We start from the raw sequence: 27,116 nt of genomic DNA on the forward strand, positions 1-27,116 counted from the left end.
CTGTTTACGAGGGGGGGGGGCAAATAGCTGCAAGTAACATCAAGTGCAAATAGAAATGTCATATTGTTTAACACTACAGTACAAAAGTCCCTATCGGCTGCTATTCTGAGAGACTTCTCCTTAAAGCAGTTTACCAGTACACTGAAGTCAAACATGGGTGTCAACATTGATTAAAAGGAGTTCTGCAAGTTTCCTCAATATTCCTTTAAATGAAAAGACTTCCAGATGCCACGTTTATCTAGTCTGAGGTGGAGATTTCCACAGAAACCCGTCAGTGGTCCACCTGCACAGACACCTGTGGGTTTAATGGGACGTGTTCAAGGAATGATGGTTTGCTTTAGTTTTTTTCAGGGAAAATAGAGTTGGATTGAATAACCGGGACACTCTTAGTATGGCGACTATAAGTCAGCTCGAGCTCCAAAGGTTACAATTCCTCTACACAACTGTATGGGGGGGAAATGAAGCAAACAAGCAAATACCAAAAATGCACTTGTGGCCGGCTCCAAAGGTTGTGTCTGTTGCCACAGATTCTCGTGTTAAAATGCCCAACTTTAAATAAAACAAAACATGTTCACACGCTGATACCAGAAAAGAGAAAAAAAAAAGAAAAAAAAAAAGGTTTGGTAACCGGTGTCCCTGCTTCTGCCCACAGTATGGTGGTTCAATCCTAACGTGACTCACACGGTGACATTTCATTAAGGCTTCAAACTGCAGCTTTGAGTCAAATGTTCATTTCTCCACAGAGTACATTTTGTTCTAAGCCCAGTTTTCCTCCAACCACACGTATCAGTGAATCATGTAAGGATGTGCCTTACTAACCAAGCCAGCTCTGGCGTTAACTGGTAACACAAATATGGTGCGCTTGGTTAAAATAAAGTATCTGCATTCATATCATGTATGAATTACAAGTTTCTGCAAACAGGCGCGTTTCTTTTTGTTAGCGTCAAACTATTCTGCTCTGAAATGTTTTCCAAGTCAAAGCATGAGACCTGCCTACCAATGATTTCTCAAGCACAAACATCAGTCTGAAGAACCAAGTGCACACAAATTACATGTTCAAGCCTTTTTCCCCTTTCACTCCATCGTCCCTTTTTACTCGTCCCCATCTGTTGTGCTTAGTTCCTGTCCTCATGGCTTCCCTCTGCTCGTTTTCATCCCCGCTGTGAGGTAGTGGAACTCCAGCTTCATTCTCATCTGCAAACCGACAGTCTGGACGACAACCACGGGTCAGGAAGTGAGTAAATGAATGTCTAAGAGGAGAAACTTCTATAAAACCCAACTTACCTGAGGAAGGCTGGCAGTCTTCCTCATTATCTCACTGTAATCAGAGTTATTGAAGATGTTCTTGTCCTGACCGGGGTCATCTGCTGACATGTACAACTCCCCAGCATGGACGTCAGACACATTCACCTGGATGGAGAGCGGGATGGATGATACAGACAAATTTAATCTGCTTCTCTCCATCTCCAACATATTGTGAGACAAGATGGATGGATCCATCACGTTCAACTCCCCAGGCTGAGCCTAACGCGCTCACTCGGGGGAGAATACAGAGACCGATGCTGATGAAAGGAAGACGACCGTTATGCGGGATGAGTTTGTGGTTACCTACCTGAAATGTTTTGGGATTGAAGCCCAGCCACAGAGTGTACCTGTAGTCCCAGGTGCGCAGAGAGTAACCCATGATCTTTATGTCTTTGAGGTCAGGGAGGTCAGAGTTCTCCTAAGGGAAGAATTTGGAGTTTAAAGCATCTTTGAGCTGGAGAAATCTCATGCAGCGCTGTCAGATCTGCAGCTGCCAGCTCAAACTGCGAGCCAGCTGCAGACAGACTGCCAAACTCCTGCATACAGAGATTAACCTACAGCAGGAGCAGCACTGGCCTGGATACTTTAATACAACGACTGTGCTTGATGGCGGCTCCAGCACGCATGCACGCACGCGCACACGCACACGCCAGTGGCTGACCTCTGCAAATTCAGACATTTAACTACAAATTCATAATCAACTTATTAAAGCAGCATCAAGACACGTCTGTATTAATAACATGCCTGCCTTCTGCTCTGCAATTACTTCCACACTGATACAAAACTAATGAGTTAACCTTAGCCGGCTAATGAGAGCTTTTTTCCCCCCTTTTTTGAAACAAACTACCTACCTGTGGTGCATCAGCAGGGCGAGGATATTGGCTGAAAGCTACATCTTCTGGAGTCCTCTCGCTTCGCCCTTGTGGCGCAGCGTAGGCACGGTTTTCTCCTTCAGTACACAACTCCACCTGAAGGCAAGAAAACGGGCTAAACAGGTGAAGGGAGTAGATGTCGGGTGTAGTTGGATCACATTCATGCCTGCCATCTTTGGGCTTCGTTTGGTTTACTTTCTCATATTAACGCAACATCATTTGAACTCCGATCGCAATGACATGATGCTTTAAGCTGCAGATATTAGTTCAGGTACGGTGGGAGGCAAAGAGCTGCTTCACCACTAGAAGGTCCCGAGAAGGTGCTGTGCTTTCTCTTTAGACGAGCATGTTAGGCCCACTCATGGTTCTTAATTGGCTGCCTGATTATCTGTCTCTCTGTGTTAAGAGTCCAGATGGAACGGCGACCTATCCGAATGATAGGGCACACCCTGTCAGCTCCGAAAGCCTCCAGGCTTCTGCAACCCTGCGTGGATAAGCAGTTAAGAAGATAGATGGATGGAGTTCTCTTCTGGTCTCGTTAGGCAGAGAGTGTAGTATGAACACAGTCTGAAGATCAATGAAAGCCGATTGTAGTAGTCCGGCGTGTTCGTAGTGAGAGGCTGCTAATGGACTCGTGTGAACCATTTCAGCTGTTTCGCATATGTGCCGACGAACTGTACAGCCTGGGAGTGGGAACGCCGTCACTTTTGCAGTGCGCAACAACAATGGTGAGAAGAATCTGAGGCCATTTCAGTGATATGAATGCAGAAGCACAGATTTACAGATTATGCAGAGGGAGCTGCTGCAACCCGGAGAAAACAGAGTTCAGAGTTTTTCTATTGCAGCAGTGATGCAGAGGTTTGTCTGATTACAGCCACGCTTACTCCAACAATAGTAACATATTAGTAGGGCTGGGCCATATTATACTGTTCACGGTAATACCGGTATAATGTTAGGCAACGATAGGAAAATGAAATATCGCGATAGAATGGGAGTAAAACGCGCATGCGCAGTGCCTTTGTTTTCATACGCACATGGCCGATTGTTGAGTGAAACAGATGATCCAGAATTGGTTTGTAAAAATGGTGCAACTTCCGTGATGTGGAACTGGTTTGGTGTTTGTCCGTCAGATACACAACAAAGCACATTTTTTTGCAGAACATGCAAGCAGCCGTTGTTATTGTCGTATTTGTCGGACTAAGATGCTCTTAAATCTGGGAGTAATCTGGGTCCTAAACTCCGTATCCTTCAGGTCAAACAACACTGCAGCATCACTTAGAGTTAAAAACTGTCTAAATTCTTTCATCTTTAATAAAACGATCAGCATTGCTGCTTTACGAGGTGTAACTATAAAGTTTAACTTCCAGGCATCCATGAAAACAAAAGTTATTACATTTAACGGAGTTAGAAGTTAGCAGGAAGCTAGCGGAAGTTAGCTCGCTAGTTTCGCTAGTTACCTAAGCATGATATTGCATGTTCTGACTGAGAGATTTCTGAAAAAAATCAAATGTGCAGCTCTGCTATCACTTGCAACATAAATGAAGACAGGAAACTAAACAGCAGTGACGTTTGTAGGGTTACTGAAGTTGGGCTAGCTGGTATATAATGATGTGCTACGTGATCGCTAGCGACACAGCTATGTTAGCATAACATAAACAGTGAAGCTGGAGGACGAACACTAACACTTTTCCACTTATAAAAGTTAAGGTGAAGGTTCCTCATGGTTAGAGACAAATGCAATCGCATGGCAGGATGCTGTAAACGGACCAAACTTCAGTCAGGAGAACAACTGAGATAATCCATCCACAATACGAGGTTAGTCATTAATATACTGCAACAACATGGGAATAGAGCAGCTGCAGAGAATTCAACATTAATGAATCAATGGTACAGAATTGGAGGAAGCAAGAAGAATGAGTTTAATAAAAAGTTTGATTTATCTGACTGCTTTGTTTCGCTTAATGTGCCTTATAATCCCGTGTACCTTATGGTCCGAAAAATGCGTACTGCACACTGCAGTTTAATGTTGCAAAGCACCTCCTTTTAACTTCAGTGGATATTATACATGGTTATGCTCAGGATATGTCAGCCCATTTCTACTGGAAATGCCTTTTGGTTAAACTTTCAGCAAGCAATTTGCATTTGTACTGTTACATTTTTATAAAGCTTTAATGTACATAAAAACCAGCTTCTTGTTTAAGTGAATATAAATGGAAGGTTGTCTTTTTGCACTAGTAATGTTGTGGAGTTGTATTTTGTCTCGCATCAATTATATCGTTATCGCAAATTTTCAAATATATATCGTGATAAATATTTTTGGCCATATCGCCCTGCTCTACATATTAGCATTAAGCAGACATTCACAGCATCAATTTATTTTCCGTTTTAATAAACCGCAGAGGTTTTTTTTTTTTTTTTAAAGACTTCTAGACATCAGGAACTTCTACCAGCTGTGGTATTCTCCACTTTGAAGAAAAATCTAGCTCGACATGAACCCTTCAGGCGCTCATATCCAACTAAAGTCTCATTGACAGCACAAAGGTGCTGTCCCGAGCACACTGGTCTTTGAGGCTGATGGGAATATCATCTGTTTTGCAGGTAACCAGGTCAAAGCTGCAGACCGATTAGAATTTGTTCTTGTGATTAGAAACATAGATTGGAGGTTCATATCCTGATACCTGGAAAGAAATGTCAGGGCACTGCACGGGAACTTCGAGGCCGGCCAGGTAGGACACAGTAGGAAAGACATCCACCAGCTCCACCACCCTACTTCTGACTTTGCCACCTAAGACAGATAAAAGTCACCCAATTACAGACGCCTTAAAAACGAAGCCAGTCAAGATCTCCACTACCATTTACTAAACATCCTCCACTTAAATTTCATGATTATTGCATCACTTGCATTTGAAGTAAAAGCTCTCTGGAGGCAAAATATCAAAGTGTATCCCTGTGTAAATCGTTTTTAAGCTCTATATAGAAATCAAAGACTGTATTAATGTTAAACAAGCATATTATTAAATGCTTTTGTTTGGGGGGGGGGGGGGGGGGGGTCTTACTTTTGATGCTGTGCACAGATTCCCTTAAGACGTCTATAAACGGGAAGGTTGATGTACCAGCTTCATTGCCACCAGGAACAGAGAAGATCAGAGGTACGCGTGTTGCGACATCAAAATTCGAGTATTTAGCCCATTCACCATGCTCACCCAGTGACCAACCTGCAGCAACAGAAACCCAGGAACACACAGTTCATTAAGACTCGGGCAAACCAGAGACAAAGAAATTGATCAGTCTCAGTCATACAAATAATACTTTTCATTTAAGGCAACACATTTGACTGATGTTTGTCCCAGTCATGAAAATGACGGCATTTGACTGGGCTTTACGCAGTGATTCATCAAACAGTCACACAGAGGATTCAGTCTAGTGCTCTCAACTGAATGAGACATTAAAAGAGAACAGAGTTTTCCAGTCACAAAGCTGAAAAAAACAAAAACCAAAAAAGGTAAGTGGTGCAGAGAAAGAGCTGAGGGTAGAGAGAGTAGAAAAAAAAAAACAAAAAACCTATGGGAACAAATCATGGCACAATTTGCTGTTACAACAGTGCCATCTGGTGGTGCAAGATAAACATGACAAGCTCAATAAACCATTTGTTTAATTTGCACAGAACACCTGATAAGATATTTTAGCAACTTATTTTTCTAAATGCTTAAAAAGAAAGAAACAAACCAAACTGATTAACATTAGCTGCCTACATCTCATCCAGCTACGCGTCTCCTCACCATGATCAGAGGTGAACACCACCATAGTGTTGTCTGCCAGCCCCAGCTCTTCCAGTGCACTGAGCAGCCGACCAACTTGAGCATCCATATATGACACTGCAGCATAGTAGTGCTGACGGATACGCAGCTGGAACACAGGATATAAAACACTACAGTGTTGCTGTTCGCTTCAGGAGGAACAACCACGGTAACCAAACTGGAGGTGCTGAGAGCAGCTGGTTCATACCTGGAAGTCTTTTGGTATAGAGCCGTAGGGGAAGCTAATGTTGAGTTTTTGCACATCCTCTCTCTTCCTTATATCCGTCCAGGGGTTGTAGGCCACAGTGGGAAGGCGTTCAGGAACATCTGGGTCGGGGGCCAGAGTCATTTGGTCTAGAGGATACAGGGTCAGGTATTCCTGTGGAAAAATCTCAGAATTATTTCTGATTCGGGTTTTCTGACACTCCCTGGCCTTTGACCCACCACAAGACATCGATCTCATTGGTTTTTATTGCGTTACAGTTGTACTTTATTGTTTTCAATATTCTTATAGGCTTCTTTTGTCCAAATGAACATTACTGTTAAGCAGCAGAACAACATCTTCCACTCTTCACACACTGAGCCACCTTTGTGCTAAGGACAGGCTGTTCCCTGAGGGGCTGAGGACTAACTGAATTGCATAGAGTATACCATCAGTGAGTTACTGTTTGTGGTGTGAATAACCCAGATTCCATCAGCAGTCGTTACGTTTCTTTTCAGTGCTGCCAATCAGACTTTGAGTGCTCACTCCAGGACTGTGCAAACTCATAAATCAGTCAGTATGAGTGAAATATTCAACTAAATGCTTTCTGTAGTCAGGTCTTACAAAACTCCAAGACTTAGCAAGTCTAGTAGAGTAATAAAATATTAAGCAACTGAAATAAAATTAGTATTATCTTGTTAAAAACACTGCTCTGAGTCGAGGTTCACTACATCATGTTGATCTTTGTCAACTCATTCAAAGTTAGAGCTACAATAGTGATATAAAGTGCAATCAATAAGCTCCACACTTATTCAAAATGCTTCTGATGTCCCCTTTATCTTCTTCAGGGTTATCGTCTCGTGAAGCTATACAGCACTCCCAGCTCTCCATATCTAACATATTTGTGACGTGCTCCTTCACTGTGTCAAGGACAGCAGCGAGAGCCTTTGTTTGAACAGCAGGTTGCTACAGTTCAGGTCGTCTGCACAAACCTTTTCCCTTTGACAGCTTAGATCAGAATTGCCTGACCCTCGAGGGCGAATTCATGGTGCACAACCATGTGAATGTCAAAAACACCAGGCATGCTTCATGCTTCTCCTGAGCCGATGCATCTCCTTCAGGCTCAGTGAACTGCAGTTTCACCCGTGGACTGCAGGCAAAGACTCAAATCTGATCCTTGACATTAAAGTTGACATGATTGTGCATGTTTTTATAAGGACAATGAGCCTTTCAATCAAACCGCATCATTCAGTGAGTTCACTGACGGGGACTATTCTTGCACACAGCGGCTCATTATCCACCATTTGGAAATACTTCAGATTTAGGGCAAGCGTTACTAACAGACAACAAATCACACATAAAGAAAGCTGCAGAGTTGCGTCTGTAACACACAGCAACAAACACCAATCAAACTGCCACCAGTGCAGTGGTTGCTTATGGCTGTGTTCATAAACACAAGCCGCACAGCTCGTCACTCCATCGACCTCACAAAGACCAACGGAAATCACCGCCACAATCACGTCCACTAAACACGGTGAATCTGAAGGCTTCAGGGAAGCTGTCAACTCACAGAACAAAAGATTTGTTTCACCCGGCCTGAGTGCGTTTGCAACTTTATTTAGAAACATGTTTAAACACCAGGACGGCACCACAGTGCAAAAATGAAAGCAGTGACCTGTTTATTTCACTTTGTGCAATTTTTTTATTTATATTTTCCTTCAGGGATTGACTGAATTTAGCATTTGCACATTAGCAGGAATGCAGCACAGCAACATTGTAAAAGTGCTATTTGTCAGAATAATCATAATAAGAATAATCATAATAAATATTCAGGATCTCAATATAGATCAAAGTAATGGGGATAATCATGTTGGCCATAATGGTGCAGCTCTACTCCTCAGTGCTTAATATAAGAGGATTCATCTGACTTATAAAGTCTTAGTTCAAGTCAGAAACTGAGTTATGTGAAACCTGCAAATATTAAGTGACTGGACTGAAGAAGAGAGTCACCGGGAAGTCATATCAATACTTTGTAACTGTACTGCTGTAGCTAACCAACATGTACAGTAGAGTTCAAGCAGTCCAGAGGAACAGTAGGAATGGATAATAAGTGACAAACCTGTGGAATCCTAAAAGGTATATGCGGCTTATGAAAACCCACAGCCAAGAAGAAAGGATCGTCATCGTTGACTCGACTCTTCAGTAACCTCACCGCCTCCTCTGTGCTCTCCAGGTCAGGGAGGGTTCCCCCAGGCTGCTCGCTCACATTCACAGCACAGAGCAAGTTGACGTGGAGTTTCCCATCCTTCCCTTTACACATCTGGAAACAACGTTTGTATGAAAATTATGTGACATCTGAAGTTGTGTTGTGGCCACAAAGACTCCAGAATCGACTTGCTTATGTACCAATGTCTTTGGGCTCTGCTGTACTTTAAGTAACATCTTTAGCTGCTAGAAGCAGTTTGATACCCAGTGTAGATGATGCGTTTAGAGGTTTTGTTGAAAACAGTTTTCAGTCATAAATAGAATCAAAGTTCTGCCACAGAAAAGAGTCACAAGGAAATGAGTTAGCACTTTATACTCCCAGTTCCTTTTTTTCTAAACCAATTTAGATCCCTGGAATTTTGGTTAGATGGATGAAATAAGGTCTGTGCTCAACACAGACTTTAGATATTTCCAGGTTTAAGATGACAACTGAAAATAAGTAAATAACACACTTGGGAATGCTAAAACTTCTCCAGCTGCCCGGACAATGGGACATGACACTGCATGTGTAGCCCAGGAGGTAACTGGTTGGTAGCGTGTATTCTGATACAGGTGAATTATTCCCTGAGGGGGTACCTCTCGGAAACTGATGAATCACGGTGTGCTAAAGGATCATTAACATTGAGAAACAGGCTCTCCATTTGAAAGGCTCCTTTTATAATCAACACGGTGAAAGTCGTACCTTTTTTTTCTCATATGTGAATGAAGGTGGGTGATAGGCTGGGATGGACCAGCTGTAAGGATAGTCGTCAGTATTGTTGGAGGCAATGCCTACAGAGTGAAAAAAAACAACCATTATTTTCACAGCTATTCTACTGGAAAGTGGTGCATGTGCAGTTCTTTGTGGATTTCTATTCAAAATGCACCTGGTTAAACCTACCTGGGTGAAACACCTTGCCCACAGACATAGTTAAGTACCCTTGAGATTTAAAGTACTGTGGCAGAGTCGTGTAGTTTCCAGAATGGACTCTCCAGTAGGAGTTGAAGTCATAGAGCCTGGTTGTGTCCGGTCTCCGACTGGTTAACATGGATACCCGACTGGGACCGCACACAGCTTGCTGAGAGAGGAAAAGAGAGATCCATTGAGGTTAAGCAATGCAGTTCAATTCACCACAGCTAACACGAACAATGCAACTGACCTGCGCAAAGGCATTGAGAAAGACTTGGCCTCTGGATGCCAGCTGGTCAATGTTGGGCGATTTAGCCACCGGATCCCCATAGCACCCCAGAGATGTCCGCAAATCATCTGCCATGATGAAAAGGACATTTTTCCTCTCTGAAAGCAAACAATCACAGATTACTCACTTTCTCTCCAAGCCCTCAAATCAGCCACGGAGCGCTATGGCACAGTTTCCAGGAAGAGTCACACTAATGTGAGGGTGTACCATTATTCTAGTAAACTTAAAGTAAGCGCATTTAAACATCCAAGAACAGAAACTTAAAAATTGAACCTGAAAATAAGCTGGACGCGTAAAACATACCAAACAAAGCGCCATTCAGTTGGTAAATTAAATTAAACTAACAGCCAACAGTAGCACCAGCCACTGAGTCAATAAATATTCTGCACTCATTACAGCCAATATAAGTTAACCAAGTTACAGTCATTAGAAAGTCTATGAAGTTTTGCTAGCAGCAATCAGATTACACCTGAAGTCCAAACCCCACCTACCTCTCCCCGCGGCAGCAGGATACGTCGACGTGTGAAGGACCAGCAGGAAAAAACACCTCAGGACAAATATGTCCATTTTAGAGGAGCCAAAAACGGCTATAGCGTGATATCCTGACGTTAGCCTCCTGCTGTTCAAACTTCCGTCCTGCGCACTCCCGTCAAAACAAAACAGCGTGCCCGTTTGAGTGATTTAATTACTTCCTGATTAACCAGCTGTCACTCTTCATTGGCTATTTCAGCTACGGCCTCAGCGCCCGCGGCTCATTTGACGAGTTCAGTCACGTGTCAGTCATATTAAATGTCCCGCTGAATACCAGCACCCAGTCTAATTAAAATGAGATGATAGCCGCAGTCTAATGAAACTTTTGCGTTGTAACAAATCAGTTACGTCCCGAGTATCTGCCAGTCAGCCTGCGTGTAGCTTCATTTGTACAACAGGCTCAGAATAAAGAAAATGCAGTTTAATTACAGAGCCGTGAAAACAACTGAGGAGTAAGTAGCCCTAAAAGAGTTAAAAGAAATTCTCAGCTTTCATTTTCACAGAATAAATAGGGGCGATGATCTCTATCCGTTAAATTTACATTAACGTAACTGAAGAATAGGAGGCGAGTGAGAGGTCTCACTCCGCACATTGTTGACTTCCGCAAATTAACCGAATTACCAACAATAAGAAAGAAACTGCTGTTGATGGTACCAGAGCCAAAGAAGAAAGATCTGCCTACAAACAGAACGAAAGCTGAAGTGTTTGGAGTGTTGCGGGAAAAAATAATTTCAAATATATTGATTTATTTATTTTGCAAAATCTATAGGGAACATTCCCTGAAAGCTACTGTTTGCTAAGTGTGAGAGAAAAAAAACGCCCAAAGTCATTGTTTTGCCGTTACAGTTATTTAATTATTGAATAAACAACTCAAAAAACAAACAAACATGAGAGTTACTATAAAAAGTAATAATAAAGTAATAATAATCATAAATCCAAAATAATAAAACTACATAAATAAATAAATAAATAAATAAATAAACCAACTGGAAACTATATAAACAGGAGAATGAATACTAAAGTCAATAAGTACAAATACAAATATCAATTTATTAAATTTTACAGATAATGAAATGAAAACAATGTTAATATACATTCTTAATGTTATCTTACATGCATTTAATAGCATATTTGTTATTTAATAATATTTATTTTTGAGTCGGGGTGAAAACATCGTGTACAATACACAATCTTCGAAGCAGCGACACTGAACATGGCGGACACGAGCGCCAAACGTCTACTCGACAGCGATAAAACTGGTGAACCAGCTCCAGACGTCAAGAGGGGGAAAACTGACAATGAGAATGGGCGAGAAGATGGAAATGAGTCGGTCCAGGAAAATGTTCTGTCTGGGTTCAAAACCTCAAGCGTGTTGAGTGACTCCGCCCGAGAGAAAAACATCTTTATCCACGGAAAGGTAGCGTTGTTGCAAAGTTAGCTACCGTTGCTCAGTGTACAGACCATATGCAGCTATTTGTTACTTGTAACTATTGTTACAGAGTTGCAAGCGGCGTTTTAAAGGAAGCCGTTTTTGAAAGTGGCTTTTGAATGATTTGTAAGGAACTGTACGACACTAGCTTCCGGTTTGACCTTTCAAAATAATAGTCATTTGTTTTGTTTTTGTTTTTTGCAAACCAGGCCTGATAGGAACTTTGATCTTATGGTATCTTACTATGATCTTAAGGTTGCAGATCAGGATGCTGTGGTTATCCTTGAAAAGACCCCGATCAGAGAAGACTCACTGGCTGAGCTGTTTAGTGGTTCCACACTCAAACTGGAGATGAAAAACGACATCTACAGCACATATCGGCTCCAGGCTCCCCCTCATCTCAATGGTATGCTACCCCACTAGTAAACTGTCTGAATGTTATGTGATGTCAGTCAGATAACCTGCGTGTTTCTGTTATACAGAGATTAAGACCACAGTGGTGTGTCCAGCCACTGAGAAGCATATAAAGAAATACCAGCGTAAGGAGAGTTTCCTGGTCGAGGAAACGGAGGAAGACTATAAGAATATTACTCTACCCCACATTGTGAAGCAGAGTTTTAGTGTGCAGGTCAGTCTCTTTGGACTACCTCTTCTGCTCCAGTCTGCTCTTTGGAGTGCACATTGCTCACTTTTCCCTGATTTTTACCTTGCAGTGGGTTTACAACATCTTGGAGAAGAAGGCAGAGGCTGAAAGGATCGTTTATGAAGATCCAGATCCTGACGTCGGCTTTGTCCTCCTTCCGGATTTCAAGTGGGACCAAAAACAGGTCAGAGGCCACTAATGTTGACACTGCTTCACTGACTTTAAAACCTCTTGATCAACCAGAATAAACTAGAACATGATTTTACACTAAAGCTCTGGCATGTTTTGCAGACCTCATTTCTATGCAGACAATCATATATTTACATTTACAGTGGCACAAACACTATTCTTCTGTACCTCTGTAATATTTCATTTAGCATTGCATGACAACTCCAGGCTGGAGCATTTTAACATTATAATATACATTTAGATGCAAAGTGGTATTATTGGAAAGAATGTTCTTGAGCACAAAAGCCCAAAATGGAGTGCACCAATGTGCTTATGGAACACCTTCATGCAATATTCCTTTTATTGAAAAATAAGTAAATAAATCACAGTCTGCCATTATTTGTATGATTAACACAATTAGACTGATCGATCTACAGTTTTCCTTAATGATTGTGATAAATGGTAATATCTCAAACCTGATGTGTCTTTTGAAAATGAAACTTTGGAGAAAGTAACTTATTTGTGTTTTATGATGAACTTGCCCTACGCTGGTTACGGTTCATGAAGAGGACATACAGTGTAACTGATATAGTAAGTCTTTTGGCTTAAGGCTTTATGTTAAGAGTGTAAATTTACACAGTATATGTGCAGGTGTGATTAAACCTGCACATATACTGGCCTGCAGAGGGCAACTTCATAGAAATCTATGGAAAAATGGCCCTGAGTTCCCACTTCTGTGACGTCAGAAAAACCTTCCTAATGACATTTTTGGGCGGAGTCGCTTTTTTCAGGTCATAGTAACTAAACCATGGGACTCTGCTAACAATGGCACTGGCTAGCTTGGTTAGCAAGGCAAGTTTTGGCTAGTGAAAAACTTCCCTAGAATGTACTCGTACGTTACAGTTCAGGGAATATACTAGAAAAAGCATCTGCCTGTCAATTAAAGTTGCCACAGCACCAATACTGCATAACTTAATACAATCCTTAATGCAATTTAAACTGGTTAGCTATATAGAAATTCACTCCCTTGCTCTGAAATTGTATTCTCTAACATGGGGTCACTGTGGATTAACTCTTTAGTGAGCCAGCTTCAAGCAGCCATTCAAAGAACTATAAGCTTCATTTTTCAGCCCCTGGAGCTTTTTACTCAAAAGCTTACTGGATGGCGAGTTCTTGGATTTTTAGACCACTTAACAGCCTCAGCACATCTGTCTTCTTTCAGGTGGATGATTTGTACCTCATTGCAATAGCACATCAGAGAGACATCAAGAGCCTTCGAGATCTGACATCAGAGCATGTCCCGCTGCTGCAGAACATCTTCCAGAAAGGAAAGGTGGGATTAAAGTGATCCTCAGGTCTCAGTTAAAGAGAGCTATATGCATATCAATCATCTTTACTCAATGTGGCTTCATTCATTCTCTGCGATGATATCTGTGTAAATTAGGAAGCCATCCTCCAGCGCTACAACCTTCCAGCCAGTAAGCTGAGAGTCTACCTGCACTACCAGCCCTCCTATTACCACCTGCACGTCCACTTCACCAAGCTGGGCTATGACGCGCCGGGCTGCGGTGTGGAGCGAGCCCATCTCATCGCTGATGTCATCCAGAACCTCCAGTCAAACCCCCAGTATTACAAAACACGGACACTCTACTTCCCCCTGAGGGCAGATGATGGACTGCTCAGTAAGTTCAAGGAGGCAGGGAGGCTGTAATGAACCAAACTCAGAGCACCATCCACCGCCTCTCTCTCTCCATCCAAACCGTGAGCTTTACAGCTGGGTTTTTTTGTTTTGAATGCTATCAGTTGGCTTGACATGCTAATGTTCACGCTACTCCAGCCCATAACTTTTAATCCATATCAAATATTGTCTCTGTAAACTGGATCATCCTTTAATGCCAGTTCACAGCTCTGTTCATTATGTTGTAGAACAACGTTATTGACACTCTGATCCGGTTTGTAGTCTGTTTTTATGACTTTTCTGTTTTTTCAAAAGTAATTTGTATATTTCTGATGTTTTTTTTGTAGTCGTGTCAGAAATTGTTATTAGTCTTGTTGTGATTAAAAACACAACAGTAGATGAAGCATTTTTTAATCAGTGTGTTTGATGTGCTTTTTGACTGAATGTTGTCAACTAAATTAAAGTACGTTTGGTTTCTAACTCTTTAATAAAATGTATTAAGTTTGCAGTGTTGGTTTCAATAATCCCTCAAAGACATAATTGGTTTATTATAACCAGGCCTATTATTCTTGCCTTATTTTCTGACATAATGAACAGAGGGGGTTACACCAAGCTCTGGGATAAGATCTATACGGACAATTTTAAACTGTGAATCATGGAAAGCTAAACTGGTACAGTCCAAGAGCCCAACTAATACCAACAACCAAAATTAGCTTTTAGCTGCTGCATCTGTATCTGCATTTATAATGACTGATATGTCAAAAATTAAAATGCAAAGAAGCCTTTGAAGAAACCCATGCAAGCATGTTGTGATGGTTGATGTTGCACATTTTGTCCAACAGGGGGCATTCTATAGCTTCACTGTTGGCAGCGTGTTTGGACATGCTTCTTTATCATATCACTGGAATACATGTATAACAGCAGAGAATCCAAAGCCACAGTTCCTCAGCTGCTGCACTAGATGGTAGTATAAATCCTACGATGATAAGACATTCTTGTGCATGTGCTAGACTGTAAAACTAAATCTCCAGTCTGGGTAATATCATGAGTATCACTTTTTTCTCACTTTGTCATAAAAGAAAGCAAATTATAAAACCTTCTTTTGCATATAAACACAACCACTTTTAACCAAAATACGCAATGAAGTTGCACTTCGTTCATTTTCTGTCATATATACACTTTAACAGTGTTGATGTCCATATTAAACAATGTTTCAAGTGGTGAGGTCAGTGCATGTACAGTAGAAGTAATCCTGAAGGTCAGGCTTCAGACTGCTCGAAACTCTCAGTTTAAAGTGACCGAACCTTCTGTTTGAGAGGAGCAGCCAGTTAGAGGAGGCTCCATGAACTGGGGGGGCGGGTCTACCAAGGCCCAGTATGAGACAAATAAAGATTATATCGAATTGTCATACAAAGCTGCTGTAGCATTCCGAGAATAAAAATAATACACACACAATGAAAAATGGAGCTAGCAATAAGCATAGCAGGTTCTCTTTAACTTAACACCACATACATACTTTTGGATCTGAAGTACTGCGCTCATTTGAACCTGTGCCTCGTAGCTACACCTGTGTCTCCCCTTCAGCCCCGCTGACAGTCGGAGCTGTATAATGCGAGTTTGTACACACACACCTCAGTTTGCCTCTGAGCTGCTGTGACTTTGTTAAAAGATCATTTCTTGCAGACATAATTTTCTTATCTGATCTAAAGTCAGCTGGGCGGTGTTCAGTTCGTGCTTAAGGTGCGTTCAAGTGTCCCTTGGAAAAATGCGAATTGATCAACAGCAACGATACTACACCGTCCTGTGATTTGTTCCTTAGCCTAGCAACCAGTCTACTGGGACCCACGTCAAAGACCATTTAGTGGTTTGTTCAGCCTTAATAAGTTACAACCTGTGTTTAACAGAAACTTGACGGGGAAGCTGTTTAATGTAACTTGATCCTAATCCTCTCATTATTGTCTAACTGTCTGTTTCGAAAGCTTTTCCAGGTTTTTTTCTTTTAAGTATACTAATAGAATTCATGGGTTACATGCTTGAGTTGGTTTTAACGTTATTAACCACAGGCACGCTGGACTGTGTGTACTCTTGTTTTGTTCAGTAAACACCTATCCTGGAAAAAGCACAAGGATCGCTGCTGAATGGACGTATTACGACATATCCAGTAGAGTGCATGTTTTTGCTTTTGTGTAAGTGCAATTAGAGCATTTTCCACATTGAGAACACCCAGAGGAAATCTTCCACAAAGGCATCAAAACCCGCTAATTAAATACCCCGAGAACCGGTTAACGCCTCTTTATTTCCTGAACCCAACCTAGGAAGATATCAGTAGTGTGGGTCGCTATTAAACTTTATATATATTTATATATTAAAAAATAGGATTGGAGTGTAAACCTAAACACTAATGATTTGTTGGTGAGACGGGATTGCGGAGTTTCCGTGGTGTCTCCTGAACGCAGCATCACGGACCTGAGGACGCCAGCCCACGACTGAGACAAATAATCCAATCATTAGTCCAGTGACGGCGCAGATGTCTTGGTTTCAGTATCTGAGGGATGACTTCACCCTGAGGCCGTTTGAGATTCAGCAGACACAGTGAGTATCCCCGCAACGGCTACAAGCTTTCCCGGCCAACTGTGCGTCATCTCTGGGACTCTTCAGCTTTGTTTTGCCCGGAGATGGAGATGTCTGATTGGTAGTAATCGATACATGTGCTTGTTACAGTGTGCCGGACACGCTGCTGTGCTTGTTTGTGTGTGAACTGAATTAGTTGAGGGGATAAAACGTTTTATTTTAGTTTTTCCTCTTTGGGCTCTGATTTGCAGACAGCACTGTAGGTGGGCTGTAATTATTCTTTGGAGTTCCTGAAGTCCTTTTACTTAGTTTTTATGTATTTTTTGTTTTTTGCTGGTGTTTCAACTACATTCTGTTTTGGATTAGTGTGTAACGTTGGCTAAACTGGAAGTAGGTTGGTGGTAATCCCCCTAAAAATCAACTTTGGTCAGGCACTTTTTCCATCACATGATTTAACACCAGCAAAGCTGTTCTGGTTCTTCAAAGATTGCCACTTGTTGTTATCTATTGTGAAACATTCTGGGAACATTAAGATGCATTTGAGGTTTTAATCTATTCTCCAAGTAAGTTTTCAGTGAACTAGTTTTAATTGGCTAACCTGTCAAAAGGACCCTGGTTATAAGCAGCGGCTGATCTTTTCTCCTTCAGCAGCTCAGTGCCTGTGATTCATCCATGCACCGCCTCTCATGCAAGGTTTCCATATAATTCATTTACTGTAGCCTTTAAAGGCATATTAGGCCTATTGTCCTGATCAGTCACTCTCTACAACCCTGTAGACTTAGTGAGAACACACACACACACACACACACACACACACACACACACACACAGTGCATTCATGTGAGCTCAGTGTTTGGTGGAGGCAGGTCAAGGACGGTCCAGATTAAACAGTTCTCTTTCGCTGCGTTTCACCACCGTAATCCTGAACACAGACACTGAGTGATTCAGAACAGAGTCATGCTGTCTGTCAGTGTGACTGAATAAATGACACTATTGATCTGAGAACGATGTTGACTTCTGACTGCGTCATTTCTTTGTTCTGGAAGTGACGACAAAGCAGATTCCCATTACACGTCAAAGCGCTCTGAGATCTTGATGAATAATGACGTGGTATCACTCAGTGCTTTGCAGTAAATCCAGTTATCACACTGAATGAAGATGCACGAGTTTGTCTGCTGGTTGTCGGATTGAGAAGCTTGGAGAAATAGGCTTCTGTGAGAGTGTGTGTGAGCTGTCAACTGTCAAAGTCTTCTTTATTAAAGGTCTGATTAGGTCGTCCATCACTAGGTCACTTTAAAAAAAAACAGTTTTTCTTTGTGAGGGAGTGCTGTCATGACAATTCAGTCATTCATAATTTGACAGAACATGCTCCTGTGTGTCTGACTCGGAGTGTAACTGGATGGTCTTTAAAACCTAACTTCTTGCTTCCTGTGCAGCCTGAGTGAGCGTTATCTTTTCATATCGATTATACTTCGGAGGCACGAAATCTTTTTGGATGGTTTCATCTGCCACCCTGCTCATCAAAGTCAGGAAAAACAAGTCCGTGTCAGCTAAAGTCCTGGAAAACCTCTTTAGCATTGAGACAGCCTATTCAATCAAGCGTTCACAGGACTTTGCTTGTTCCTCATTTCGTTGTGTTACAGCCTCCGAAAATTGATAAAATTCACTTTTTACCTCAAAACTTTACACACAAAATAATACCCATAATGCTAATGGGATAAGGGTTTGCTTAAAATTCTTGCAAACCTATTAAAAAAATTATGTATATATAACATGCACATAAGAATTCACAGCCTTTACTCAGTACTTGACTGAAGCGATTGTGGCAGGAGTTAGCACGCCTGTTTTTGAGCACTTTTTCCCATTTGTCTTTGCAGAACCTTTAAGCTCCATCAGGCTGGATAGAGAGCATCAGTGCACAGACATTTTCAGATCTCTGCAGGGATGTTCAGGTTCAATTTTGGGCTCTGGCTGAGACATTCAGTTGTCCTGAAGCCGGTCCTTTTGTTATCTTGGCTGTGGGTTTAGGGTTTGTCTTGTTGGAAGATGAATCTTCACCCAGTCCGAGGTCCAGAGCACTCTAGAGCAGGATGTCATCAGAGGTGTCTCTGTACATTGCTCCATTTAACTTTGGACCCTGACTAATCTCCCTGTCACATAACATCTCTGCAGCATGATGCTGCCACCACCATGCTTCACTGTAGGGACAGCATTGGGCAGGTGATGAGCAGTGCCTGGTGTTCTAAAGACATGATGCTTAGCATTCAGGCAAAAGAATTCAATATTTGTTTTATCAGACCGGAGAATTTTGTTTCTCGTGGTCTGGGAAACAACATTCAGGTATCTTTTTGCAAACTCCAGGCAGATTTTCTGGCTGTCTCCTCAGCATTGACTGAAGAGTGACTTCCATCTGGCCACTCCACCATACAGGCCTGATTGGTGGAGCAGTGCAATAATGGTTGTCCTTCTGGGATGTTCGTCTAACGCCGACAGAGCAGTGCTGAAGCTGTGTCAGCGTTGGGCCCTTCTATCCCCGATTACTGAGACTGGCTGAGTGGCTAGCTATAGGAAGAGTCCTGGTGGTTCAAAACCTCTTCCATTTATCAATGATGAAGGCCTCTGTTGGGGATCGATCACTTTTAAAGCCAACCTCGAGTGGTCATTAGAGGAACTATAGTTGTTGAAACTTTCAGGTTGTTTTCGCACTGAATGCCGCTGCACACTGGGCTGGTGTCGTGTGGTGGGAATAGAAATGATGGAAATTTAAATGTCATCAGTCAAAACTTTGTATTAATGGACAGCTACACTATAAATAGCTCCATCGGTTGGATTTGGTAGGTATTTTACCGGCTTCTCTAACTTGTTGGGCGAATGTGTGAACCGCTACAGTATTGAGCGACTACATGAGCAGCTATCCCATAAAGCTTATTGAGATTGTGGAAGAATTTCTAAGTTCAATGTAATTTGTCTCTCAAACCGAATGGGATTCATTAAGTTTTTAGCTGATGAGCACAGTAGTTGCTAAATACTGATATCTTTGGCAGCATTTAGCAGTCTGTGTTCAATCAAAGTGTTGGTTACATACAGGCAGTAATGAGCAAACTTTGGTTTGGTCCTTTAAGAAAGTAAAACGTGTAGTGTTAATGATGGACTTGCCAGGTTTTGCTGGGAAACCAAGAAGCACTTCACTTTGCCATGACAACTGTACCCAAACAAAACCTTCTTTAACAGTTTTAGGGGAAAAACAGTGTGTTGTACCCCAAGAATAAACCCTCACTGCTTCAGTTAAACAAAGGTACCTTTGCTTCTCCTTGAGTTCAGTTTATGGAGCAATGAGATGACACTCTTAAAATCTTCACTCTCGGGTCATTAGGTCATCGGCATTCAGTTATATACTTTGTATTAGTGGCTAAGGGGCCTCCAGTTGCTTTAGTACTCAAAGACACACACGCATGCAATTGATGCAAATAGAGTTGAAGAATAGGGTTTTGTTTTTATCGCCCCATAAAGCTCAGCTGGGGCCTGAGATAGAGGGAAGGAAGACGGGGATCTCCGCTTGTTGGCGAAGTGTGTTCTGTGTAAGATTTCTCTCACACACACCACCACCCAGCACGGCAGGCTAAGGGCAGGAGTATGATTACAGGCCTATTTACATTACAGCATAGAGCAATGGAGAAGGGGGGAGAGAGACTGGCAAGAAAAGGGAAAAAAAGAGGGAGAGGAAGAAGATGGTTTCCAGATGTGAGGTGGAATTCAGAGCAATGTGATTCCCCTCCTCTTCCTCTATACAGGGAGAGATATCTAGATCAGCTTGTGTGCGTTGTGTTGGAGAGAATAGGCGACGCGCAGAAACCACAAACCGGAGGGGAAGGAGAATGCATTGTGCTGAGGGTGAGTGAGGAAGCAGAACCGGAGCCAGCCGAGGGAAAAGGAGCGGTGGAGATGAGGAAGGGGATGGAAAGAATAGAGAAGAGAAGCAAGGCCTCCGGGTTGACCACAAGTCCAGAGATCTAACTTGGGGCATTTCAGCCGAGTGGAGGCTTTTCTGGCATCACGGTAGGTAGGAGGGACAAGCACTGCATGAAAAACCATCAGTCATTTCAGTGAAGACCCCACAGCTGTGCCGAGGGTGGCTCCAGCTTAATGAATGGAGGTGTCCATCACTGATTATATTAAGTTTCATTAAATTAAAAAAGATTCGTTTTATTTTTAGACTCTTGTTTGAAAACATGCTGAACTTATAATTTGCTCACTTCTATCAATGTATTTCATCCCCGATGGATCCAGATGACACATTTTCATATCTCTTAGTTGTTTCTTTGCGAGTCGTCCGTTCTCTCCATCACTGTTTGAGTCTCTCTCTCAGTGAGTCCAGACTCGGGGTCGTTTCAGGAAATACCAGTATCCACTTTTTTCCCCCCCTCTTCCAGGGGAAACTGACCGACATTCCTTGTGCCTCTATAAACAGAAAGCTGTCTGATTCACACATGCTTGTTCACATACGAACATGCACTCGCCATGCCATGATGAGTTGCACTGAGAAATTTGTGTACACAGAGACTCTGGAAACCTACTCAAATGGATGTTATAAATCTCCTTTGGCTGGAGTCTATTTTTCCTCAGAGATTTAGTGAGTTGAGTTCATTTTAAAAGCTGCCTCAGTTGGATGTGTTACTGATACCTGAAAACAGACAGACCCCACATGTAGAGTTAAAGCTGCTCTCATTAATATTTTGGTTTTATGGCCTGTTGATCACTTTAATTGCCTTTATTCCAGTTTTGTTTATATTAATGTAACTTATAGACTTACTGTATACTAATAGTTTAGCACCAGACTTTAAATAAAAACTCAGCAGCTTCATACATCACAAAACCTGAACACGTTATCACTTTCAGGACCTGGTGGAAAACAACACAGAGCTAAAGGAAGAGTGAATATTGGACTTGGATACGTCAAATAGTCAGAGATGCATTTCTAAACAAGAAGCACTCAGAGTGCAAACCTCCAGCAAAGCGCCTCACTCAGGGCAGTATTTACTTTGAAGGGAATAGTATGTATGTATGTTGTATATATTAAGTTTGTTTTCTTTATTCTTCTTAAAGGTACTTTAAGAAGTTTGTAGTGCAGTAAAAATTAGATGAGGGTAACATGACCGATGTCTACTCTGGTTACACATAACAGGTGTTGATTTGTAAATAACTGGACGTGAGTAACCTGAGCTTAGAAATATTATATAGTATTATTATAACTAACAATGCAGCTCTTTCTCTTGATGGTACTTTCTTTAAAAATGTAACACATTGTGGAGTTAACTTGAAAGACAGATTTGAAATGTAAATGACACAATGGCATCATATTTGGATGCAAACTGTAATGTGATAATTAGATAATGTATAAATAATTATGTCTATATGCTGTCGATAAACACAATGGCAGTAAGTAACATAGATTTAAATAGTATTGTTATCACTGACTTTGAAGAAAGGTCGGAGCGCAAATGTGACATGATATTTCAAATCTTTATGTGTTACTTTCTATATCTATATTCCATTTGTAAGAATCACAGTTTCTAAGTTTTAAGGCTTGTGATCAGCTTTCACCCAATAAATCATTAGGTTGAACTTGAAGACCTCGGCGGAGAAAGCTACATTTGAATGGCTCGTTAACACGACCCCACTCTACACCTTGACAAAGTTTTATCAGAATCATTCAAAACTTTTTGACCTATTGTGTTTACAGACTGAATGACACACAGGCAAACGCTGCCAAACTTTAGCGGAGGTCATAAATGCTGATGTTGTTCTGTGACCGCTATAAAACTTCATGGGCCACAGACATTTAACTCATTCACTGCCATTGACGTCTATAGCCGTCAATTGCAGTGAATGAGTCAATGGGTTTAACTCATTCACTGCCAATGGCTGGCATTGAATGAGTTACCTAAACATTGAATTCCTGAGACGCAAACAACAAATTTCAACAGTAAATCTCAGTTTTTCTGCATGATAAATGTGTAAAATTACAGAAAAAGTCCTGACAGCTCATTGTTCAGACTGTCCTGTATTTGTAAAAGATAATGTTTTTGGTTATTCACAGAATTTTTAATTTCTTTCTAACCACAGACTGACTGTTTTTGCTTTTGTTTGTTCAAAAAGTTTTTAAAAAGGTCTTTATTGGCAGGAAAAGCTGTAAAAGTTCTAAAAATACAGATAAAGATTCACTCGTTTACATTTTCCAAAGCCTTCCAGTGGACCTGATTGAAGTCTTTGTCGGGCCAATTTTGGCCCCTGTACCTTAAGTTTGACATCCTTGGATTACATGACTCATAAAAGCTAAAAGTATTGCACTGGTTGTTCCAACTAGGGCACTATGAAGGTTCAAATCTCAAATTGTTCATTGTTAACTTGGATGATTAGTAGTTTTATGGTTGTTGACACTCAGTATGGACATAATTTGGTTGTTACCCTAAAAATCACAGAGTCCGGCACCCAAGCCTAACGATAGCATCTCTAACCTTTGACCTTTCGGTGGTGCGAGACTCGAGGTACAGTCACGAAAACTGGTGAAAAACACCAGGAGAGTATTACCAATAAGCGTGCTATTTTCTAAACTTTTGCTGTTTAGTTTGAGGGGCTATGAGTATGAATGGCCTGAAAAAGAGACGATGAATAAGAAAACACAGAAACATTGGGGCCCTACACAGCTTGATAGCCTCCTAATTACTACAGTGCTGTCTGTGCAGCGTTTGGTGTATTGCCTAATCAAAATTGTACATCACTTCCTTTCCTGCTGCCTGGCAGCCGAGCACCAACTTAACTTGTCTAATTGGTTTGACCCAGTTTTTTGTGACAGGAAGCAGACTTTCGATTTCTTTAAATTTTGAGCCTTTTCTTTCTATTTCACTACGGAATCATCCAACGGCACTTTAAAGTTCCTCGAAAGACTTAAAATATGAAAAAATGTAGGTGATAGAATTATTGTTCTACAAATTATGTTTTGTACAACAAATGTGTCAGGGAGAGACACGATTAAAAGAAAACGGACTAGAAATGAATAAATGCACAGACTATACCAGGATGGGAAATCCCAAGAGCCTGCTTCAGGCATCAATCTCAACTAAAGCCAATTCAGCAGTGAATTTATTGGTGGAAACGCCGATTAACCCGTAGATTAAATCGGTGGAAATCCTCCGTCTACACAACTTCAGTCCTTGGTAGGACTTTATGCTAGGGGTGTGTACGCATGAGTAAAGACATTTCCCAACAATCCCAGCATGCTAAAACTGATCTGTGTGTTTGTGTATTATTGTGTTGAAATGGAGCTGTTGAGCTCTGGAACTGATACAGCGTTGCCACACACACACACACACACACAGACAGAGTGACTTTTAAAGCTTTGACATGTCTGAAGTGAATACTGAATCACACAGACAGTATTCAGTCTGGGCATGTTGGGATTGAGAAATCTGTTCCACTAACAGCATTACTATGTCAACACCATGATGATTCATGTGATTTGTGTGTTTGTGTCACTATAAGATCACTAGGATAAAAATGTCTGTAGTGTGACAAAAGCAAGACTTTATACTTTCACTCTTATCACTCCGACAACATTTTTAACTGTTTAAACATGTAAACACATGCTCCGTTACAGATAACGGCATACAGCTCCTAGTTGTTTTGATATATAGTGATCTTCTAATGATCATTTTAAAAAATTGGCCTCTTAGCTAAAATTGACTCAGTGTTGTAGCAGGAAATCTCAGGATCAGCCCCTAGTCACTTCACAGCCACTCACACACAGTGTAAGCGCTCTGAGCTGTAGTGGCTGATAGTGGTTAAGCTTCCTACTTATAGCGATTAGCTGCGACAGGCTGTTGCGCGACCGCTAGGCCTCCTACTGAGATGCAGAGAACATTGGGCTCTGTCCTTTTGTATTTGAAGGACACTGAAATGCTCCACTAATTTTTAAACCCTGACATGTGGTCAAATGTATTGTAACGGAGAGTTTATGGTTTAATTCCAGGTGATGCCAGACTGCTAGCATAACTTAGCATAAAAAATAGAAACAAATAGCTTAGTAAACATACCAGCACTAAAGTAGCCCAGGATATGAAGTCAGGACATCATCATTGTGTGTAAATGACCACAGATGATGTGTTAAACATGGGTGTACCTACTGTGGTGGTACAGTTCTGTTTTGAAGGATTTTTTAGGATTAGCAATGTCTCTGTGTTTAAGGTTAAGCAGCATTTTCATTCACTAAAGCAAGAAAACTAAAGCAAGCATTGGTCGGTTTTTTTTATTGAAATTAACTGTACTCCAAGTCTTCTTATTTGTCTGACTATTGTATTTAAATGGCTCTAAAGGTAGCAAACATGGTTGAAATTGGCATAGGTGAAGCCCCGTAGATAGCTAGCAGCTAAAGCTACTGCTGAAGAAGCCAAACCCTGCTAATTCAAAACACTGAGCCTTGATCTATTAGATGGTATTAAAGATGGATGCAATTTCTGTGACAGGTTTTAGTCGGGAAGTCCGGTTTTAAAGATGACCATTTTTTTATTATTGTTGTCTTGATAAGAGACTCTGAACCTGCATCCTCACCAGCTAACAATTTGTCCGTCACAGCTAAATGGTAAATGGAAATGTAGCGCTTTTCTACTCTAGTATATTCAAGACGCTTTATACCTCATTTACAACTATTCATAGGAGCACTTTTTTCTGTTCTAAGTGTCTTTATCTAACATTCGCGCACACACTAACTTCAGTATCTTGCCCAAGAAACTTTGGCATGGATCAGGGATCAAACCACCAACCTTCTGATTCGTAGATGCTCTACTTCTTGAGCTAGGGAAGTCTACTTTTCTGAAATGCAAAATGACAAAAAAAATACACAAAATCAACTTAATAGTTTAATTAGTAAAATTGAATGGGTCACCAGGAAAGAGTTTACTGAAATCAAGTTTGAGGGCCAAAGTGTTTTTTGCAACCACCGCTATCATCTGTTGGTGGCTATTAAAAAGAATGCAGGTTAAGGCACTTACTTGTTTTAAATATATTTTTTATTATTTGTGGATATAATTACCAAAAAGAACCAAAACTGTTATAAAAAGGGAGTAAATCGGCCATTTACGAAACCACAGTTTCCATCACTTCCTCTTCAGATTGATTTCTGTTTTTCTTTATCCAGTCCTGGAGCTTGCTGCTTGGAATTTACATGGTGACTAATGAGGTTCAGCGGTGAAGACTAGTAGATTTTCTTACTTTTTTACGAGAACTAGCTGGCTCCAGCTTCATATTGGACAGACAGGACAGTGGCATGTTTGTGCCCAGTTTAAACATTTCTTTAGGTTTGGTCTTAACCGGCTGTATCAATATAACAATTGACAGTGATTTGTAATCATTTGTCTTTAGGGTTAACTATGAAGGCTATATTGGATATAAAGTGTGCTGTTACTGCAAATAACAACACACTTTATACTTTGCTCACTGTCTTTATGGGGAAACATCTGAGGTAATATTAGTAAAAGTAAACATTAACAATAAACCACTTGGCACTCACTGGTTAATTATATCTAAACAGTAGAAAGAGACGGTGAAGGATAAGGTCGTGGGGGGAGTATCTTGTTCACACATGCCTCCTCCCTCCCTCTCTCCTCCCTCTTTATCTTTCCTCCCTCTGTGCTTCAGCAGCATTACCAGTCGTGGTGACTGGGAGGAGAGGAGCAAAGCATGCAGCAGCCAGTCAGTCATTTATAGTTCATTGTTTTCATCACTGCATTGTACCACTCAAAGAATTTGTTCTTCTTTTGTGGGACGTGGTCGTTGGGGGAAGAGACGTTTTCCTCTCTCTCTGGTGAATTGTTCATTTTTAAAGGGCGATTCAGTTTTTCTAACTCTATTTTTGTGCTGCTTGCACGATATTATGATCGTCCCACTTTGGCTGCAGTTGAATGCGAGTCTTGGAGTGGTTTAGACTGGCTAGCTTTGGTGCTTTTCCTGCCAGATTTATGAAAGGAGAGAGGTCAGTATGAAATTTGACTTCAGTGGAACTCAAAAGTGGGAGGAACCTCAGAGGATGGTTTGACTTGGAGGAAGGCGATCTTCTCTTGTGGAGTGGCATCTTTTCTACTGCGAAGAGCGAGAAGTCTTCATTATACAGGGGCAAAGGAAGACAAAAACCTCAAGTTTTTGGGTTTGAGAGCTTTAAATTCATAGACCAGAAGAAACTGGGCATCATCGGGAAAACGCACAAATCACGTTTTGGCTTCATCTCATCGTTATACCATGGCAGGGATGTACGGATGCTTTAAGGGTCGCAAGTAAGTTTCAGTTGTAAAATATTACCTGAAGATTGCAACACCTTGTTCTTGCATCACACGAGGAAAGAAAAAAAAAACAAAAACCTGGATTGCTCACAGATATTGCTTCATCAAACTGCTCACTCAGGTCATCAACACAGTCTCTGCAAACCTGT

At 41.3% G+C, this 27,116-nt stretch overlaps 3 protein-coding genes across 5 annotated transcripts in view; 2 read left to right on the forward strand and 1 right to left on the reverse strand.

Moving 5' to 3' along the window:
- Nucleotides 1-559: 559 nt before the first annotated feature.
- Nucleotides 560-10,707, reverse strand: ids (iduronate 2-sulfatase). The gene is made up of 13 exons (XM_085473175.1): nt 10,111-10,707; nt 9,581-9,717; nt 9,322-9,499; nt 9,124-9,212; nt 8,296-8,496; nt 6,183-6,353; nt 5,957-6,083; nt 5,234-5,392; nt 4,856-4,962; nt 2,157-2,273; nt 1,613-1,723; nt 1,285-1,410; nt 560-1,209 (listed from the first exon to the last, which is right to left on the reverse strand). The coding sequence occupies exons 1-13, from the start codon at nt 10,184-10,186 to the stop codon at nt 1,129-1,131; spliced, it is 1,680 nt and encodes a 559-aa protein (XP_085329301.1). The 5' UTR covers nt 10,187-10,707; the 3' UTR covers nt 560-1,128.
- Nucleotides 10,708-11,323: 616 nt separating this feature from the next.
- dcps (decapping enzyme, scavenger) lies at nt 11,324-14,576 on the forward strand. Its single transcript, XM_085473185.1, has 6 exons — nt 11,324-11,567; nt 11,835-11,985; nt 12,062-12,207; nt 12,293-12,406; nt 13,613-13,723; nt 13,835-14,576. The coding sequence occupies exons 1-6, from the start codon at nt 11,364-11,366 to the stop codon at nt 14,099-14,101; spliced, it is 993 nt and encodes a 330-aa protein (XP_085329311.1). The 5' UTR covers nt 11,324-11,363; the 3' UTR covers nt 14,102-14,576.
- A 1,984-nt stretch (nt 14,577-16,560) lies between these two features.
- Nucleotides 16,561-27,116, forward strand: part of LOC146717227 (uncharacterized) — a 47,742-nt gene continuing 37,186 nt past the window's right edge. The window contains exon 1 of one of the 3 annotated variants that reach the window (XM_085473197.1): nt 16,561-16,660. In XM_085473197.1, the coding sequence (XP_085329323.1) occupies nt 16,596-16,660 (65 nt within the window). In that variant the 5' untranslated portion in view covers nt 16,561-16,595. Of the gene's footprint in view, nt 16,661-19,645; nt 20,696-25,679; nt 26,962-27,116 lie in introns of those variants that run through there. The other 2 variants (XM_085473215.1, XM_085473205.1) reach the window with 2 other exon arrangements.

The sequence above is a fragment of the Copadichromis virginalis genome, linkage group LG2, assembly GCF_057382275.1.
Source record: "Copadichromis virginalis isolate Kocher_CV1m ecotype Utaka linkage group LG2, C_Virginalis_male_GT1.1, whole genome shotgun sequence".
Lineage (NCBI taxonomy): Eukaryota > Metazoa > Chordata > Actinopteri > Cichliformes > Cichlidae > Copadichromis > Copadichromis virginalis.

Bases quoted from the DNA above. Each gene is read 5' to 3' on its own strand.
- ids (XM_085473175.1), bottom strand. From the start codon at position 10,186: ATGGACATATTTGTCCTGAGGTGTTTTTTCCTGCTGGTCCTTCACACG. The intron at 9,718-10,110 runs GTAGGTGGGGTT...GTTTGCTTTCAG, and splicing joins TCCTGCTGCCGCGGGGAGAG to AGAGGAAAAATGTCCTTTTC. The intron at 5,393-5,956 runs GTGAGGAGACGC...CTGTTGCTGCAG, and splicing joins GGTGTTCACCTCTGATCATG to GTTGGTCACTGGGTGAGCAT.
- dcps (XM_085473185.1), top strand. From the start codon at position 11,364: ATGGCGGACACGAGCGCCAAACGTCTACTCGACAGCGATAAAACTGGT. The intron at 11,986-12,061 runs GTATGCTACCCC...TCTGTTATACAG, and splicing joins GGCTCCCCCTCATCTCAATG to AGATTAAGACCACAGTGGTG. The intron at 13,724-13,834 runs GTGGGATTAAAG...TGTGTAAATTAG, and splicing joins ACATCTTCCAGAAAGGAAAG to GAAGCCATCCTCCAGCGCTA.